Below are 19,515 nucleotides of genomic sequence, written 5' to 3' on the forward strand. Positions count from 1 at the left end.
ACAGAAATTGTTCAATGAATACACTGACTGTTATGCCTCCAACACTCCAGGCAACCCTCAACATGCCCTAGTTTTTCCTCTGTCTCATATACTTTCTTGTCCTACTAGATCTGTTAGCCCTGCATGAAAGCAGATAAACTTTATACCTGTTATGCATTTACAGAAACAGAGTCATTGCCTATCAGGAAATCCAGCATACTATCCTCAAACCGTGTCCTTTCTTGCCCTTATGTTGACTTGATTAAAAAAACAAATTAAAAAAACAAACAAAAAACCGAAAAAAAAAAAAAAAGATAGCGCCAAGTTCTTCACTATTTGCTGCGGCTCTTCAAATGCTGATCCCAAGCAACCTGTTGTGGTTTCCAGCACATTGGAAAATAACATTTCCATTTTGTATGTTATCATACTGCTGCTTTTGCAGATATCTAAATGACAAGTAGATAGGGTTAATAAATTCACTAAAATAAAGGAAGCTCCTGGTCCCACAGACATGCAATTCTAGTACAGGTTACTGTGATGTTGCACTACTAGAAGAATATAACCTGGAAAGAATATAGAACTACTTTTCAAAAACTACAGAGCTTCTGATACCATTGCCTCAACCAAAGATTATTATCTGTTGTTATAAGCTGTTACCAACTTCTAATTTTATAGCTTAGAATTGCTCACAATTTATAAAATATGTTCAGCAGAGCACTACAAAGAGAAAGTCCTCATTTTTAGGAATTCTTCAGAAATATGTGCTCACCTTAGTTCTCCTGCTCTACATTACATCCTGTTAGGCCTGCCAGACTTCATTTGAAATGTGCTTATAAAGCTGCTCAGCATCAGAAAACAAAGCAAGTCCATTCACATAAGATACTGAACTGAATCTTCCCAATGTTTTCTAGCCCATGCACTATATTTTGAAGTAGCAAACTGCTATGTCCTCATTTTGACACCTGCATACTTACTACTAATTTCCGTAGTAGTAAACAACATGAATTTTTTAAGGTTCCCCTTTATTAATTAACAGCAAACCTGAATTTTCCACTAAAGTGTTCACAGACAATGTCAACATCCACTGTGAAGTTTTACTGTAAAAAGGAAAAAAAATAAAAGAAACTAAAAAATCCTCTTCTGTCCACTTGCAGCAAGACCAATGCAACCAGTAGATAGCACAGCAAGTGGTTTTCATGTCTCACCACAACACCTGGATAAGTTGCAATGTCCCAATTCAGGGACTAAGCAAAACCTTCACTAGTTACAAATTATCTCATTTATAATCCATAAACATGCTTACACTGTTAAACTTATCTGGTTTAAACAAGAAGCATGTGTTCAAGCCCAAAAAACCTGGTACAACTTTCATGACTCAATGTGCCTGCTGAGATTAAAGGAAGATGAATGCAAAAGGGCCTACAAACTCAGTCTGATAAGCAGATCCCTAGATAAATCTTTGAATGAAGAAAAAGAAGATGAGTCTAAAAGACATCAAATTCTATCTTCATCACTTGATGAAGTTTAGGAGGGAAAACAAGGAGCTTTTTTAAGAAGGGTGATTTTTGAAATTAAAAAAACCCTTGAAATTAGATCCAGCTGTTGCTTTCCACATGCATAGCTATGCTTCAGTGATTCAGACTGGATTTTTCTATTTTGACTAGTTAGCTCAGGACCTAAACAGTCTAATAACCATGGCTGGGCTTTCAAAGGAACAGCACAAAGAAAGATGTGAAATGAGCACCTTTGTTGGGCCTCTAACAATTAGACCTGGCTTCAAATCCTAGAAGAACTAGAGAATATAGATGTCTGTAGTCTGCTTATTTGCATCATGACACATAAAAGAGTCTTGATTACTCATCTCAGTTCACTGTACTAAACACTGTACATAAACAAAAACCCACCCTGAAGAAAGCAGACTGACTTCTCCTTAGTTAGAAGCCTGTAATATGATAAAATATGATAAACATCACACTTCACATTTCATCTTAAAGAAGAGTGAGTCCCTTCTTTGCTCCTGGCCAAAAAACCATTACAAATGCTCAATGACCACTTCTTTGACATCACTCATATTTTAAGATAGTATCAACACTGCCAAAGCATCAAGGACTGTAATTAGAATGTTGCTTAAAAGAGTAAGTTTCTAGTTATCTTTCTAGAAATATTTCTTATTTTGAATTATTACATGATATAACTCTTACAAAACCATTCAAATAAAAATCAGAGTAATTTTTATTTCCTGCGGTAGATCATACAGGAGTGTCTAGACATCCAACAAAACCTCAGTCTACATTATCCTTCAAATTTAATCTTCAGTCTTCCAAATGGACTCTATTTCACTGGATAAAGCAGATGGAAAACATGATGGAAAAAACAAAGTGGAACAAAAAGCTTTCCTCAAAAACATGGAAAGTAAAGTAGTAGAGAAGTAATTCTTGTATTGTATAGACTGGAAATAATTCCATTCATCACAGACATCTCACCTTCTCAGTCATCAGGGACCAGGCAGTACCCAAGTCACATGAAAAAAATGGCAGCTTTGCTAATTTTAGAATATGCCCAACAGTCTGAACTGTCTCTGTACTTTAGATGCTTGACAAAATATTTAAAAGAGCTTTCTTTTATTATTTCCCCATGTCTTGGTACTATTTTTCCAAGAAGCAATGGGCGGTGCAAATATTGCCTTTAGCAGCAAAGAAAACAATTACCCATTACATGGTCCTCCAAGTTTTGAACACTTCCCATGAGCAAGCCCTTTGATTATAGTGTCAGGTCCACTCAACAAAACAACTGGAAAACAAAAATTACTCCCATTTTCACATTTACTTAAATCTTCTTCATTTTGTTTGCTGACTTTGAGTTAATTCTCTTCAAGGAAGAGTCACAAATTAAAATAACTCAATTACAGCTCAATTAAAAGGTTTTAAACAAAGCCAAAAGGGCTGAACTATAGTGCAACACTGGAGGGTAGGGCAGAGCTGTCTTGGTGACACATAAATGAGTAGATTATCCTCTTCTTTACTTCAAGAAGCCTCCACTGAGCAGCAGGTGGATCTCTTCTATCCCTTCTGTGACTAGAATTTTATAGGTTATCCCTTCTTTCCCACTAAGCTCAAAAAGGACACAGAGTTTGCCGCTGCCTGATATAGCAGCCATCCATTTTAAAGACAAAAAACCCCAGTGTTCCCTGGCAAAAACTGACAACAAATTATTTAATGATATATTCCAATCGTGCTCCAACACTAGAAAGTTGTACCAAAGATAAATTAACCAAGTAAGAATTTAGTAAGCAAGTGAGAGCCACAGGCAGGTAATGTTGCTAGATAAAAAGACTGTTTATGCTAAATCTTACATAGCAGGCAATCTCACGCTATGGGACTTTTAAAAGAGAATGCATAACAGTACAACCAAGAGCCTTGAAATATCTGCACACACCAAACATCCAAGTAGTTCCAAAAGCACCATTTTTATCCCATCCAGCTAATCTTTATTTATACTCTATGCAAAACTCTTTTTCCTAACTAGGAGAGGTGTAGAAGGTTCCTCCTGTGACACCATTTCCACCCAACACCTGTATTAATGCCCAAGCTCTCTATAGTAGCAGCATTATCAAGCTCTCAAAAGCGTTAGACAAGCCTGCTCTCTTGCCTGATCATTTCAGCTTCTACTCTGAGATGAAAAAAATATAAAACTAGCTTTGAATCTATATACAGCCTCATGCACAGTTGACCATTAAATTCCTGAGCTTCAGAAGGACTCCAGGAATTTTTACTGTGATTTTTTAAATGACCAATTTCAGGCTCCATTCACATAATAAAGACTGCCCTCAATTTTCCACCTGCACTGGTTCTACACTTAGAAAGTCTACTCCATTGCCACACTACGACTGTCAGCCATTAAATATTTTATTTTTAGATAAGAATTAGAAAACCCGAATCTGCTCCACCAGCCTGTAATCTGTCAGCCTCAGAAATGCAAAGATATAAAGCCTCCATGGTAGCAATCCTGAAAGACTACCAAAGATCTCTCCATAAAACACTACAAAATGAAGAACATTAGAATCAATTATCACCTTTGTTTCACAGACCTACAAATCCATGCTATAATCAAGGCTCCCTCTAAGTAGCAAGTGTGACCCAGACACAAAACTGATTTATAAACATAAAATAGAGAGGTTATCCCTACTGCATGCAGGGTTACTGTTTTTCTATGCCAGTCCTTCTCAGACACTTAGAGGCAGCAATGTTAAAAAGCCAAAGGAAAGGAAATTATCTTTCAAAACTGAACTTAATTCAACCATGATCAGGAATTCTGCAATGTCCAAGTACACTCTTAACATTGTAATATGCTGTCAGTATGTGGCAGAGTTACAGCTATTCATGTGCTTTACACTTTGCATTTCCATAGCTTGTCGGGTTTGGAATTCTTTTAAACTTCACTCTCCACTCCAAATGTCATTATTTCAGGATAGCACCCATTTAACCTGTGTCTCTCAAAACAGTCTCTAGCTAATTTAGGAATATATATACAGAATATATATTTCATAGACTATATATAAATATATGTATTTTATGAAAATCAGACATATTAAATAATTTCCTTTAGAAGACCTGAGAAACAACAAGAAATAAAACATTATTGGAGCAGCTGTATGAGTTATCTGAACTAGTGGGGCAAAAGACTTTTTAGAAATGTAATGTATCATCCGGTTCTTTTTGTTGGTCAGTAAATTCACATAGGACAGACAGGTTTAATTTAGGCTCAAGTTATATACTAGAAATGAGCAAGAAGAGAGAAAACTGACAGCATCACTATCTTGTTTTAAAGTTCCATCTTGGTCCTAGTCTAGGAAGTACCACAGAAAAATTCATGGAAATAGAAAAGCTCAAAATCCAAAATAAATGCACCACTTAAACTGTGGCATGGATCTATAAAAAGCTTCATGCAAATACCCATGGAGTAGAAGCAGAAAAACCCTCAAGAGCTATTTTGACTCCTCCCTTTTTAAAGAACACATTCCTAAGACCTATTTCCCTACTAACATGTGGTTTCCACATGGCAACATGTGGAAACATCTCTCAACACACACAAAGCCACCTCTGCAGATGAAGAGCATCTCCTCCTCTTTCCTGGGCCAGCTGTGGCTGGATGACACTGCATTCCCCAGACATTAATTATCAGTCCAAACTCCCCAGCTAAAATGGAGAAAATTGAAATCAAGGCTCATAGTACAAACTCCATTTCATCCATGTGTCAAACTGAAGACCTATTTTGTACTAACAGCTATTATGCATCCAATTCCAATGTCAGATTTGAAAACATTTGCAGGAGCAGCCAAATACAAATAATTTTATTATACAGACTTTAAAATAATACAAAGTTAGAAATATGATTCTTGGAGTTCCTAGATTTTCTAGGCCACTTAATTATGTCCAGGGAGGTTACAGCTGATATATTGAACAGTACACACTGCTTTCTTCAAAGAATGTCAAAAGCAAGGGTAAACAGATTTTTTACCCATTAGGAAAGTTTGAGAAAATTGGAAAATGGAATTAAATATATGGTTGTGAATAAGAATTCAGATCTCTACCTAGCCATTTTGGTTGCTGTGAACAGATAGACACTGCAAATGCAATTAAAGTCAATGACAAAATTGCCTCAAATAAGCTTCCAGGAGACAGCCAGATCAAGTACTGCTGTAAGAAAAGCAATTATCTTGGCAAATGTCTCTGATAATAAGGCTAAACTAAGCTCGAACAGAGCTACAAATGTGGCCTCTATACAAGAGTTAAAGCATAGATCAGAAATAACCTCTCTGAAAGCAAACATAGTTCTCCAGCTGTTGAGGACAAGGAAAAATAACCTAAACACATGCCCAGGCATCTCCCATTCTGAAAATCTTATCTGACAGCCTCAGACTTTAAGAGGAACTGTATCCCTTTAGACAAGGACAGCTAGGAATATAAGGGTAGTCTTGATCAGGCCCAATTATCTTTGTACTGCTGCTTTTACAAATGTTTGTAATATTTGCTGAAGTCACTGAAAAATATTTTCAGCCTTCCATCCCCACTTGTGATACAAACACACACAATCTCATTAGTTAGAAGACAGATCTATTGCTCTGGGTGCTCTATCTAGCTATTTAACAATAAAACTGAGGCATCGTTTAGAGAGTAACACCTCTAGGATAGTGTTATGAACAGTGATTCACTACTATTCTTCAGATCTCCAAAGTAGCTATGATGTGCAAGTTCTCAGACTTAAATAACTTAAATGTTATTAATTCTCATCATCATATTTTTCCTTTGTGACTTTTTATCCCATGGGCGCTTCCAACTCAACAGATACAGTAAATAAAAGCATTCTTCTAACAGAAGGCCTTAGAGATTAATGTTTGAATATTCAATGGTACTTAGATGGAGATATGAGAGAACTAAGCTAGCTCCTGCACAGATTCAATTAAAAAAGGAAGTTCTTAGTTCAGAGTAAATCTGCACAGATAACGAGGTCACAGTGAAAGACAATCATGAATACATCAGAGCGAATGCAACCTCTACCCTGTATTCAAGACTTTAAACACTGACTCAAGATAGCATTCATTCTGAACCTCTGTGATAACTTTCAATTCTCTTCCAGAAAGGAGTGAAGTAGGAGGGAAAAGAAGGATCCAGAGTGGCCTTACTGCTTTCAAGGAGTTTGTAGTAAAGTAGGGGTTGGTCTCTTCTCCCAGGCAATGACAAACAGGACGGGAGGACACAGTCTCAAGCTGAACCAGGAGAGGTTTAGGCTGGGTGTCAGGTGAAATTTTTTCACAGAATGGTTATTAAACTTTGGAATGGACTATTCAGGAAAGATGAAGTCACCATCTCAGGAGGTGTTTTGGAAATAACTGGATGTGGTACTTATTGCCATGGTCTAGTTGACAAGGTGGTGATCAGTGCCATGGTCTAGCTGACAAAGTGGTGATCAGTACAAGGCTGGAATTAATCCTAAAGGTCTTTTCTGTAACTTCGATATCCACTTGTGTGCTTGAAACAAAGGGTTCCCAGCTCGGGCACATACAAAGGAAGAGTCAAGGCTTCTATGGCAGTAACAATGGCTTCTCTTCAACTGTACCTTCAACATTTTCATGACAAAGCTACAATACATAGGAGTTTGGAAGATGGACCTGCTAAAACATTAAAAAGCCAAGATAATGCACACATCCTATCTGAACCTAACAAAGGAAAACCAAATCTGCACAGAAGAGACAGATACCACTTCCCTTAAAGCTTTACAACTGGGTTCCCTAACACATGTCAAGAGGCTAGGTGGTCAAACTCCTGTCTGCTTGTCAGTATATAGACATGACCACCCATAGCACAAGCTTACACACTGTAAAACAAAATTTGTTTTAACTCTTCTTTCAGTTAGGTTACCCAAGTAATTTGAGCACATCCCTCCTCAAAACAGCTCAGCTACACCAACAGTGGCCTTAACAGATGGAAGTCCCCTGAAATGGAGCCTTCCAGTGTAATGCTACTATCTGTTATATCTTCACTGGCTATGGATAGCCAAGAGCTAAGAAACAAGCTGGGGGCTGGAAATCAGCATAAGTGGAACTCATGCAACCCAATTTGAAATCATTCTCACAGTGATCAGTTAACCACAGAGATTCTGAGGGCAAAGATGCAAATCATTAATTAACAGGTTCACTTTTTCAGATGCACAGAATTATACCTTCAACCACAAGCAGAGACACAAAAACTATTAAGAAAAAACTGGGCCAGCTCTAGATTTCTGAATGCTTTAAACAGAAAAGTCTCTTGAAAAGTTAACAGAATTTAAAAACCTAAACATCTAATAATTTTTCAATGGAAATTCTTCCTTGTCGTTTTACACTTTTCATGGGAGCTTCTAGGATCAAAGTTGCTGAAAAGAAGTTAACACAAACAACACATATGGGCTACTTTGAAAAGGATCTTTTTGTATTTAGCAGTTTGATACATCTGAGGCAGGAACTGAAGGCAAGCTGCTGCTTTCAGTAGCATTTCAAGCAGTTCACAAAAGTACACACACCAGCAGAGAAAGAAAGAAACCATAACCTCAACACAGACTTACTTTTCCATCCTGCTGCTATATTGGCTTTAAGGCTCAAATTAAAACTAAGACTTTACATACTAAAAAAAAAAAAAAAATCTAAAAAATGCAGCAACAACAACAAAAACAAAAACAAAAAATCCCAAACCAAAAAAACACTAAATATGCAAATACTCACAACACCTATTCCTTCGGTAAGTAAAAACAGGAAAGAGCACTGCCTACTATTCAGTGGCCTCAGCTTTAGCAATGCAGTGCTTCACATTCATGGACCATCAGGGCTCTAGTCTGACATCCTCTCACACTCCAGAAGATCTGCCTATTTAAATAATTCAGGCAATGAAGCCAAGGGCACACACAGTTGGATAACTAAACCAAGACAGTCTCTTAATGATTTGACAGACTGGATGGCATGAATGGTTCCCATTGCAGGATCCAGCTTTCTCTTGCTGCATACTTTATGTGTGTGAGAGCCATTAACAAGAAATGTGATGCCCAATCTAGACTATTTTGAAAAGGTGGAGGAGGAGTACAAACTCTCTTTATCACTTAGATTTCAACTGCCCAGAGCTAAAAGCAGAAACATCAAATACTGCAATTCAGATACAAGAAATTAACTACTTATTCTCAGTCAGCTGTGAAATATTTCTAGCAATTCACACATTCATTCCATTAGGATTTCTTAAAAATCTTAAAAGAATGACAGAAATAAGAAAAAGTAACTGTTTATACTAACAGGCCTCTTTGCTTATTATTGGTTTTTGCATGATTAGACAGCAACATGACAGACTCTTAATCTGAAGAATATTCTAATGAATATGCTAACACAAAGGCAGATCAAGAATTTTTATGCTACCTGCATTTGCTTTTCAAGCATCACAATTAGACTGTGTCACTTGAGGGCCTGAACTGACACATGGATGAAAATAATTGAAAATACTATGCATCTTTCAACTGCACCTATTGATGCTTTGCATAAGAACCTATTATTACACACTTGTGGGAGAGAGGCAGAAACACAGTATAGATCTGTGAAAGTCAGGTCACTGTCTTTTGGAAATTTTGCCATTTGAAAGCTCTTTGGCCCCAAAGTTTATGAACTTATACTATTTCTCAAAGAGAACCATCCCTCTCACCCCTGTTAAACTTGCAATTGAAAACAAAATCCAAAATCTACCACCCCAAAAATATAACCTTCCATAAGAGTTGGTTAATTAAATTAAACAAATAAATTGTTTCACAGATTAATTACAAACAGAACAAAGTTTCTGAACTACTCATTAAAGTGTCAGGTTATTTCCCAAAATTATGTTACTTAATTCCTCATACTTAGTATGGAGAACTGTTTTACTGAAGGCAGAACTACAAACTGAAATTAAGCATAAAATTTCTAGGTGGTATTTTATTTACTCCCTCCAATGTCTTAGTACTATTCCTACCAATACTATTGCTGTACATTAAGCTGAACTATAGACACACATTCTAAAAATCCAGAACAATTCAAGAGATCCCGTTTAAAACACAGTCATGCAGGAATTGCAATGTCAAACTGAAGAACCACTGAACTGTAATGAGGGAGTAGAAAGAAGGAGCACTGCAAACTATCTTTACCAATCACAGAAACTCTAAGATTCAACACTTCAGCATTGATTTAACACAACTTCTTTCTGGTCTGACCAATGCTGGGAGGCTGACTTGTCATAGTAATGGAAAAGGAAAAAAGGAAAAAAAAATTACCCCTCTCTGGTAATTCCAACTTTCAAGCTAGCTTTAAACCTGGACAAAAGCATCTTGGCTTCCTGACAGACATCTAAAATTGGCAACTGAGGCACATATTCCAAACAAACACAGTAACTGCCCTCCACATTCACTAAATGCAGCAAGAGCCCAGAAGTTACACTGTCTTGGGACTTCCTAAAATTTCTGAATCATGCCCTTTCAATTTCAAAACTATTTGCTGGCTTTTCTCAAAGCTTTTTTTTTTTAAGAAATCATGACTAATGAATTATACTTGTACCAAGTACACATGTACCAAGGCAAATACATCATCTTAGACAACCACAGGGATAAGCAGGCACCAGCCAGAGGCATAAAGCTAAAAATTTTGTTCATGATTCAAGTATCAGGAAGCAACTTACACATGTCACTTTCCTCTTGTTGCTTATCCACCACTGGCATCAGAGCAGACTGGTATTTCTAAAGTGCTCCCTCCTCTCTTCCCTCAGAAAGTAATAATAAATCAACTAAGCTACTGCAACCTTTGGCTGCCTACAGTGAGATTGGCTTTTCCCCCCTCAATCATTGCTAAAGTGAAAATATGCATTAATGAGAGGGGGGTGGCAGATTTCTTAAGGAAGTCCACTGACCAGGCCTTGGATCTGGACTCGAACAGCTGAACAGGTATGGCAATGGCCCACCTGAACTACATCCACAGCTCAGCTCTCTGAACATAAGAGCTGGTCTGCTCCTACACTGCACTTGAACCATTCAGCCCACAGACTTTCAAAGTTCCCTCTTAACGGGTAAATTATGTGGTCTAGCATTTGCTACCTAGATCAGACATTCCCAAAGAGTAGCACACCCTGAAGTAATTGCATGCTATTCTTAATATAAGATACATGTGTCTAGCTTCCAAATCTGTCCAGGCAAAGGCCACCATCCAGCCTGCAAGAATTTACATTTTCTGCCAAAACAGCCTACACTTCTATATCAGAATGTGAAAAGAATGGGAGGACTAAACTGACAAATTATGGGAAAAACTAGGGAGCTTAGAACAAAGCTAGATGATGCTGTGCAGCTGGGACAGAAGTTTGCAATAAGAATATGAAAAAATACATAATTTGGATACTACTGTAGATGTGACCCATACAAATAAAGAAGTTTATAAAAGTCTTTTTAAATTAATGCTATATATCTGCAAATGTATACATGGACTTAACCATTAATTAGATATGGTTTAGAGATATTAAAGCTTCCAGGTATTGGATGTTCTCAGCTTGTATTATCAAATGTAGACAATTAATTCAGAGTCCAAACTGGAAACACCCTACTTAGTTTTTCAGTTCAGCCATTTTGCTTTAACAGAAAATCAAGAGATGTAATTTTTTTAATCACTTAACAAAACACTCCAAAATAAAAAGATGTATAGTCAGGTAACAAAATGTTACTGAACCAACTACCAAAATAAATGGCAGTCAAAGACCAACATTTTACTCTACATGTACAAGAGAAGTTAATTTTAAAACAAAGTTAGATGTTATAAGCTATTAATATCTGATGGTCAGGAACTAAGTGCTTGGCCAAGTTTTCATTTTACATGTTGCAAAACCCTAGAGTTACAAGACTAAAGAAATCAAAGATTCTTGTCAAAAGCAGTAGCTAACATCTACCAAGCATGACAGGTTATAGTAAAGATCCTAGGTCTATTAAAATCACCAACACACTTATAAATCAGGTAACAAGAGAAATAAGTGATCTTCAGGCCAAACTGCCCTGGGCTCTGTATTTGTTATCTTCTTGCTTGGCCTTCACAATTTCTGATTTACCCAAATATAACCTCAACTTTATAGGTGCAGCAACTAAAGAACAAAGGCTTCTGTTCCTTGCAACAGTTCAATTACTAATAATTGGAGAAGAGCTTTGCTAGAAAAAGTAACCTTAAGACAAGCTTTCCCTTGTTTCCACATCTCACTGTCTGAGAAATCTGGTCTGCAACCTGGAAACTGCACATCAAATCAGGATTCTTAGCTTCCTGATTTGGACAAATACAAATGATCATAGTGATTTGCTTTGATCAGTCACTCACTGATTTTCAAGTTAAACTACTGCTTTATCATAATCCAACTCTTTAATCTTTAATCCCAAAAATTTTTATGTGTATTTACATGCTCTGATGAAAATAAATTAGGAAAATCAAAACAGTGCTATCAAAGACATCAAAAAGGAGATAACATTCATGAAAATGCTATGAACTTATGCATAGTCTCACCTTAAATCTTTTATCCTGCAGGACTTTCTTAATGGCCACAAGCTCTCCTGAATCACAGAGTTTGGCTTGATACACAACACCAAAAGATCCATTTCCAATCACCTTGGTGTCTGTGTAGCTAACTTCTTGTGGTCGGTCCGGACCTTGTCCAGGGGTTGCCACTACCGTAGTTACCTTGCTGCCATCTTTGTCTCCTGCAAAGCAAGAGATACACAAATAATCAAAATACATAATGAATAAACAAGACGACCAACAAGACTAAAACAGAGAAGGGTAAGACAAAGATTTAGATCAGCATATATACTTCAGTATTGTAGAGAAAAATAGAAAACCTTCGACAAAATGCAAAGAAAATTGAGCATGTTTTTTAACAATATATATTAAATGGTGTCAATTTTTCATTTAGATTATTGCTAACAAAAATTTGCTCTCCAGAAGCCAATAAAATGTAATGCACAAAGAAGCCAAGTACTTATCCCTACATCTGATTATCAAGTGATATTAAACACAGTTGTTCACATTATCAAAACGAAGCATTTTCCCATATTTTTCCTATAATTGAAGAAACCAAACTCCCAGTATGAGCTCAGATCAGCACTCTGATCTTTACAGGCATTTATCTAGCAACAAAAACCAGGAGCACTTTTAAGTCTGTTACAAATCCACCCACATGTAAAGCTTCAGCTTGCAGCACTAGGAAGCATAATTTTTGTCAAACCTGGCTGTGTGCACCTGAAGCAAAATCTAGGCGGAATCACATGGCACAAACCTGTTCCTCCCTTCTTCCATGCCTGGACTTCCTTGCAAATAAGGGAGGCACTTGCTGGGGCAGAAGAAGGGGGAGAGGGATGACAACAGCAGGCATTTGGCTGGTATCTCATGATGAACCGACACAATCCGGGGACAATGCTCAGGATGCAAGATCACAGTGGAAGCTGCACACTTGAATGTGCTTTGGCACAGATGCAGCAGCTGTAGGTTTTACTGGCATTTTCCCAGCCACTTTCTCATCAAAAGACCCAAGCCACTATCACCTACTCTTAGCCCCACTTTACTACCAACAATAGTAACTGTCACCGTGTTCAAATCATAATAGAAGCAAAGCTTTAGGCATTTTACAAACACACTCTGGGCATTTCTTGCTCTTCAGTAGCAATAAAGATCCCTTCAGGCTTGGGTTACAGAACCAAATAAAGCTGCAAGAAAAATCAGAACCTGCTGTTCCATAGCAGTCACCACAATTCTACAGAAACTGTTCTCAAGAAATGCTCATCACATCTGCTTAGTAACAAACCCTCACGACTTTCCCCAGGTACTCTGTTCACTTCTTTTGCATTTAGAAAAGTCTTTCCAAAAGATAGCTTGATCAATAGGTTTAGTGCAGTTTAGGCAAAATGCTATTTGTCCTGCTCCAAAGTGGCATGGGAAAAAAATGGCACAGCTCATCCCTGCTCTCTTTCCCCACAATTCCTCCTTCCAATATTAGGGCTGTTGCAAAGAAAGTTATTATGATAGAAAAGTTATTTCTCTTTGGGCAACCTCTCCCCTTACTGCTAAAAACTACTCAGGAACAGGACCTAAAACCAGACTCTGCAAAGGAAGCTCATCTCAGCTCTACCAAGCAACTCCTTGTGTCCAAATTACAACACATTTGTTTGTAAAGTCCAGCACAATGTTTGCAACTTGTGCAATGCTGCAACCTCATGATCAGCTTTGTACCGAACTCTCCTCTGTGGAGCTGCTGCCTATCCAATCCTCATCCACTTTCCACTTATACACCTGATTGCTCCTATCAAAGTCTAATATTCTCTATTTGTCCTGACTGAACTGCATCCAAGGTTACTGAACTCCTGCCAGCTTGTCATATCCTTCAAGCACAGTCACTACCCAGAGATCCATTTCCTGATGCTACATAAAAGTTACCTAAGAAATTGGTGAAAACCAGTGAATCCTATGAGACTGCCTAAAAGCCCAGCAAAAACCCATGAAACAACTTATGCTATTTTTTTCTTGAACATCCTGCTGTGCTCAGACAAAATAATCAAATCATTTTGCATGCCTTTCATAGGATTTCCCACAGTCCATTGTTTTTCTAGATTTCTCATGACAAATTAGTTTGAAAACTTGACAGTCAAGATGCCCACATCTACTACTACTTCTGCACTTATATTCAGAAAAAAAGCAGGCGGCTTGGCAGGATTTCCTCCTGAAAAATCCACATTAACTACTATTCATCTCCTGTGTTGCCTTTAAAGTTCTTGTAAATTGTTTCTTTTTATGATTACAACTACTCAATGAAACAAGTAAACAAATCACCTATAAATAAAGCACATTAGTACTAAGGGTGCCAATTAAGTGCCAAGCAATACAGAGTAGGTATAGCCCTTTCCCATAAGAGCTACGAGAAGCTGAGATGTAGATTTATAAATTTGGAGAAAATGGGGGAGGGGGTAGAAAGGAACACTAGACAGATGAATGTCTTACAGAGAGAGAGAGAGAAACTTAAATAGAAGCATACTAGCTGCATAGAAATTTCATTCTCCTCTTTGATAACTAAAAAATAAAAGGAAGGAAGCCACAAAGAAATGTTTCTTTTTTTCTTTTTTTTTTTTTAAAAGCTGAAAGCATAACTCATAGCAGCAATGCATTTTATTTGCCCAACTATTCTATGATAAGCATTCTAACTAATCAAATACACAAATAAGTTACATGTGCTTTACTACAGCAATCTTCATAAAATAAAAGGTAATCCCCAACCTGCTCAATTTTGAGGGGCAATTTATTTTTTTGGCAGGGTTTACTAGATCAGAGTACTGAGATTGTTGTTAATGAGTTTTGTTCTTTTTTCCAAAAATCAAGGCTAATGAACTAATAGAGATGAAAATAATTGTCCCTGGCAAAAGTGGTTGAGATTTGAAGTATCTGATATCGAGAAATCTGCTCTAAGACCTCTCTTCAGAGCTGCAACTCTCTCAGGAGTCTCCTTGTTCACAAAAGCAAACCCTGAATTTCAGGCCACTTCAAGTGATTAATTCCAATGTGCAGCCCACAAGCTGCAGCCACCCAGACAACTTTTCAGAGCTCAAACAAAAAGCCAGTCAGCTTTAGATACTTTCCATTAAATCTACAAAAAAACAGCTCCTAACTAAACTTGCTAAAATGACCAGTGCTTAGAAGTGTATGCACTAACACTTTAAACACTACACCAAGAATTACTTTGTTTCTTTACCAGAATTTAGAGATAATTAAACCTCACAGAACTGTCTCCCAGCTTCCTGCTTTCAGGAAACAAGTTTTTGCAAACCATCCACAAAACATACCATAACGACTCAAATCTTTAAGTTAAGCCTGTTAAGAGTTTCAGTTATATTTTATTTCAGTATTGTTGATCCTGAGGGACTATAGGCATGAAATTCACCTTGCACCCTTGACACCTTTGATTTCCAAGAATAAAACAACTCTCTGCTGTTCCAAGTACACAAATAATGTGTTTGTATCACAGCAGCAGCCAGAGGGCCCAAGCCTGTTTTGCTGCTCCTTGCACTACACAGATGTAGGTATTGCTCACAAGATCATACACAGTTCAGAATGGTTATCCCAGTTTTAATCGTCTGGACAGCAAGCACTGCCTTGCCAGCCAAATAGCCCATAAAGAACTTCACTAAACACATTTCAGAAATGCTGGCTTTAGCCTCAGCAGGAGGGAAGATAGCAGAGAGGAAACAGCCCTGCCCACCAATCTTCAGTATCTCCAAACAGATTCCTAACAGCAAATACCACAAAGCATTTTCTCACACAGTACTGATGTTTAACATCCATGATGTGGTATTTTGGTTTGGGATTTTTTGATTAAGAGCTTTTTCCACAATTATGATGTGAAACTGAAAATCCAGACATTTACATTTCCAAGTGCTCTGATTGATCTAGCTCACTTTCTACCTTTAGCACATGATGACCATATGGGATAAATCACAAGCATTAGGTAAAATCAGTGAAAGCACTGTAAAAAGCAGAGAATAGTCATCAGTTTGTGGGAAGATATGAGCATACTCCACTTAGAAGACCACAGACCATCAGTGCAAGCTGCAACCCTATTTTGGAATCTCAAAAAAGAAAAAAAAAATACATGGTGCCAGATGTTTCTTTTTTTTTACCCAGGTGAGATTAGTGATCCTGCTATTGGGCAAGCATTTTGTCACATATATACTTTATCAGCTACAGATTCCTACTACTCAGCTGAAAGGCGATCATCTGTAAGTGTACTGCATGTATACTTTTGGCCTGTGCCAAATAAGGTACCATTCAACAAAATTCATTTCAGTCCTCAGGGACCATGAAAAGCATTCTTTGCTATTGATCACCCACACACACCTTCTATTGAACGGGCCTGGAGACAGTCCAAAATTATGTCTGTCCTACATCCCTTTAGCTGCTTAGTGTCTGAGCAGTAAAAGCACACTTCAATGCACACAGAGAGATCCAAGATTCCTTTTTTTCCTCTCAACTATGTATGTGTGGCCTCTTCCTCCTCTTCCAAGTGTTTTACAGTTGAAGTGAAGAAACAATGTATTAGTACAATGATTACAGCCATGTTACTCCTACTTCAAATACAGCCTTCATCCTTTGCACTGTCTACAAACTCCACCTTTTCCTCTTTTTTGACTTTACTTATTTCCTCTTGTTTCCCTCCTCCAGCTGTTACATTCTTCCTCACTGGCTCAGTCACGGGCTTTCCCATTAAATATTATTTAGGTTGTTTTGAAGTAGTAAAAGAAAACTTCACAGACCTACAGCACACTCTGTACAATGTCTGAGGTCATGTAACTGTGTTCTCTTAAATATCTTCACTGACTTGTTTCAAATCTCAGTGCCACCTCCCTAATTAAGAAACAGCTCAATATTAAGCCATTAAGACTACTTCCAGTGCTTCAGATGGCCTCGCTGCACCATTTCATCTTAATTTGCTCAATGCTCAATACAGTCAAGGAGACACTTCTGTGGAAACCTGACATGACTGGATCCAGCCCCTGCAGATAGAATTAGGTTACAACCAACAGCTGACACAACCACCTAGAATGAAATGAGCAGCCAGAGAGGGATGGAAGTTTGTAAGTACTGCAGTGGCTCTGTTCAGTTGCAGATAACTGGACAGTCAAAAGATCTGAATACTTTGTGAAACAAATATTTTAAGAGAAAACTTTTCTTGAGCTATCTGCTAGAATCTGGTGCTGATCATCACATAAGGCTACGGAATAAGATACCTGACTTCTTAGATAACTGTTCATGGCATATAAAGGAAGGAGGTCAGCAGCTGCTCTGAAAGCCCTTAATGTGGCCAATGTACGCTTGAGGAAAGAAACTGTCTACTGCAGTAGAAATCAATACTAATTTTCTTCTTCTAATTAATTTTTCCTACATTTTTTAAAAAGTTAGTTTCACAGAGAGCTAATTATTATGAGTCAGTACAGAGCAGAAAGTATTAAAAGGTATTTATGAACAGTTTTACTAGACAACTTCCTTTCTTCATCAGTGAACAGCATGAATGTTACCCAGTGGGAGACAGTACAAGATAAAAAATCGTTGAACCATACAGAATCATCAAATGGTTTGGGTTTGAAGGGACCTTAAAGTGCATCCAGTTCCAACCGCCCCAAGCATCACCAGAGAACCTCCACTTGACCAGGCTATTTTAAGTCCTATCCAGCCTGGCCTTGAACACTTTCAGGGATGGGGGGATCCACAACTTTTTTGGGCAACCTGTTCCAGTGTCTCACCACCCTCTCACTGAAGAATTTTTATGTACAATCTCAAGTTTTCAGCAGTTTGAATCCATTCCCCTTGGCCTATCACTATATGCCCTTGCAAAAAGTCTCCCTCCAGCTTTCTTGAAACGAACATTCATGGACCAAATCAGAAAAACTCAGGAAAACAAAGAAAGGAGTCTAACAAAACACAGTGTGGTTCAATTTTTCAATTTACTCTGAACAAAAGGAGCCCCTAGAATTCCAAAAATAGTTCAGGTCAAACACTGAACAAAAACCTCTAAGCGTGCCAATCATCACCCAGATAAGGCAGATGGATTCACTAAATATATACACAGACACATTAGTTTTAGCACAGAACATGTCACTTGACTTCCTGACTGTAACTGAATACTGCAATAAAAGAGCAGCCATTAGACATTAGTTAAGATCAGAAGAATCCCATGATTTCTACCCAAGGATTTTGGAAGAGCTAACTAAGAAGTCTGAGAAGTGATTTTTGAAAGGAATCAGAACATACAGAGAACTTCAAAGATGCATGGGATGATCCATACAACGCTGTTATTTTGACAACAATTTTGTTTTAAGTACCATACCAGTTACTTTGACAATGAATAAAGAAGCAGTAAGGTACTTCATAGAGACCAGATTGTTGGATTTTATATTGTTAGAGACTACAGCTTCATCTGGAAAAAAAAAAAAAAAATTAAAACATTGACACACAAGCACTGGGACTTCTACTTCTGTAGGGTTTCTGACTTGCCATCATATCCCAAGTTAAAGAAGAAACACGTATACAGGAAAAAAAAGTGATTATTAATCAAATTATGATACGCTAGCCCACAATTTTGACATAAAATATAGTAGGAGCTGCCACTAGCATTAACTTTTGCCCTCACATACAGCTTTTATTAACAACCTGAAAGAAAAGCCACGAAGTAGTAAAATATAAGATTCAGAGTTATGCACACGGTAGAGATCAGTGAAAAAACATCTGACCTTCCTTAGTAACCCAAGCACAAATTAAGCATAGGAATCCAAAATCCAAGATCATAGGCTATGCAGCCAAGTCAAGTAAAGTCATCTGAAAAGTGAAGTCATCAAGTCTGACTTGCGAGACTTCTCAGCACAGACAGGAGTACACGTTGCTACTGAGACCTAAATCAATCTTTAGATATATAAGCAGAAGTACATCAGAGAGAAAAAAACCCAAAAAAATCTCTTTGCTATTTCACACCCATTGAACAGGTACTAGAATAGCATGCTCAATCCTGATAGCTGAAATTCAGCAGTAATAATTCAAAACAATAGAGATTCAGAAAGAAGCCTCAGACATCAAAGGGTCAGCAAAAATATATTATTTTGAGTGAGACTTAAGTGTGCAAACAATTTAAATCAAAGAGAAAGCTGGAGGATTATCTCTAAAAGGAAAAAGGAACAGACATTTCAGAGAGATCTCTGATCTGCAGGTGGAGGACATTTTGCAAATAATGACTAGAAACAGAAATTGCAAGAGTTTGGGACAGAACTGTAGGAAGACAAAATCTAGAAAAAAAATTAGTAACTTCCTTATTAAAAACTCTGAAAGGATTATTTTTGCAACACATATTTTTATTTTAGACTTGAATTGTTTTCCTAAACAAAAAACACTGCTGAACTGCAACTGCTAGGCTTAAAATAAGAAAGCATGCACAGGATTAACATGAT

At 37.5% G+C, this 19,515-nt stretch overlaps 1 protein-coding gene across 1 annotated transcript in view; it reads right to left on the minus strand.

The window, feature by feature from the left end:
* The window catches only part of GSK3B (glycogen synthase kinase 3 beta), a gene marked incomplete at its 5' end in the record, with an annotated part of 140,203 nt that overhangs the window by 73,018 nt on the left and 47,670 nt on the right, over positions 1–19,515 (minus strand). The window contains 1 exon segment of the mRNA XM_079305775.1: positions 12,047–12,240. Within this exon segment, the coding sequence (XP_079161901.1) occupies positions 12,047–12,240 (194 nt within the window).

Source organism: Erithacus rubecula (assembly GCF_903797595.1).
Source record: "Erithacus rubecula genome assembly, chromosome: 1".
In the NCBI taxonomy this organism is placed as follows: domain Eukaryota; kingdom Metazoa; phylum Chordata; class Aves; order Passeriformes; family Muscicapidae; genus Erithacus; species Erithacus rubecula.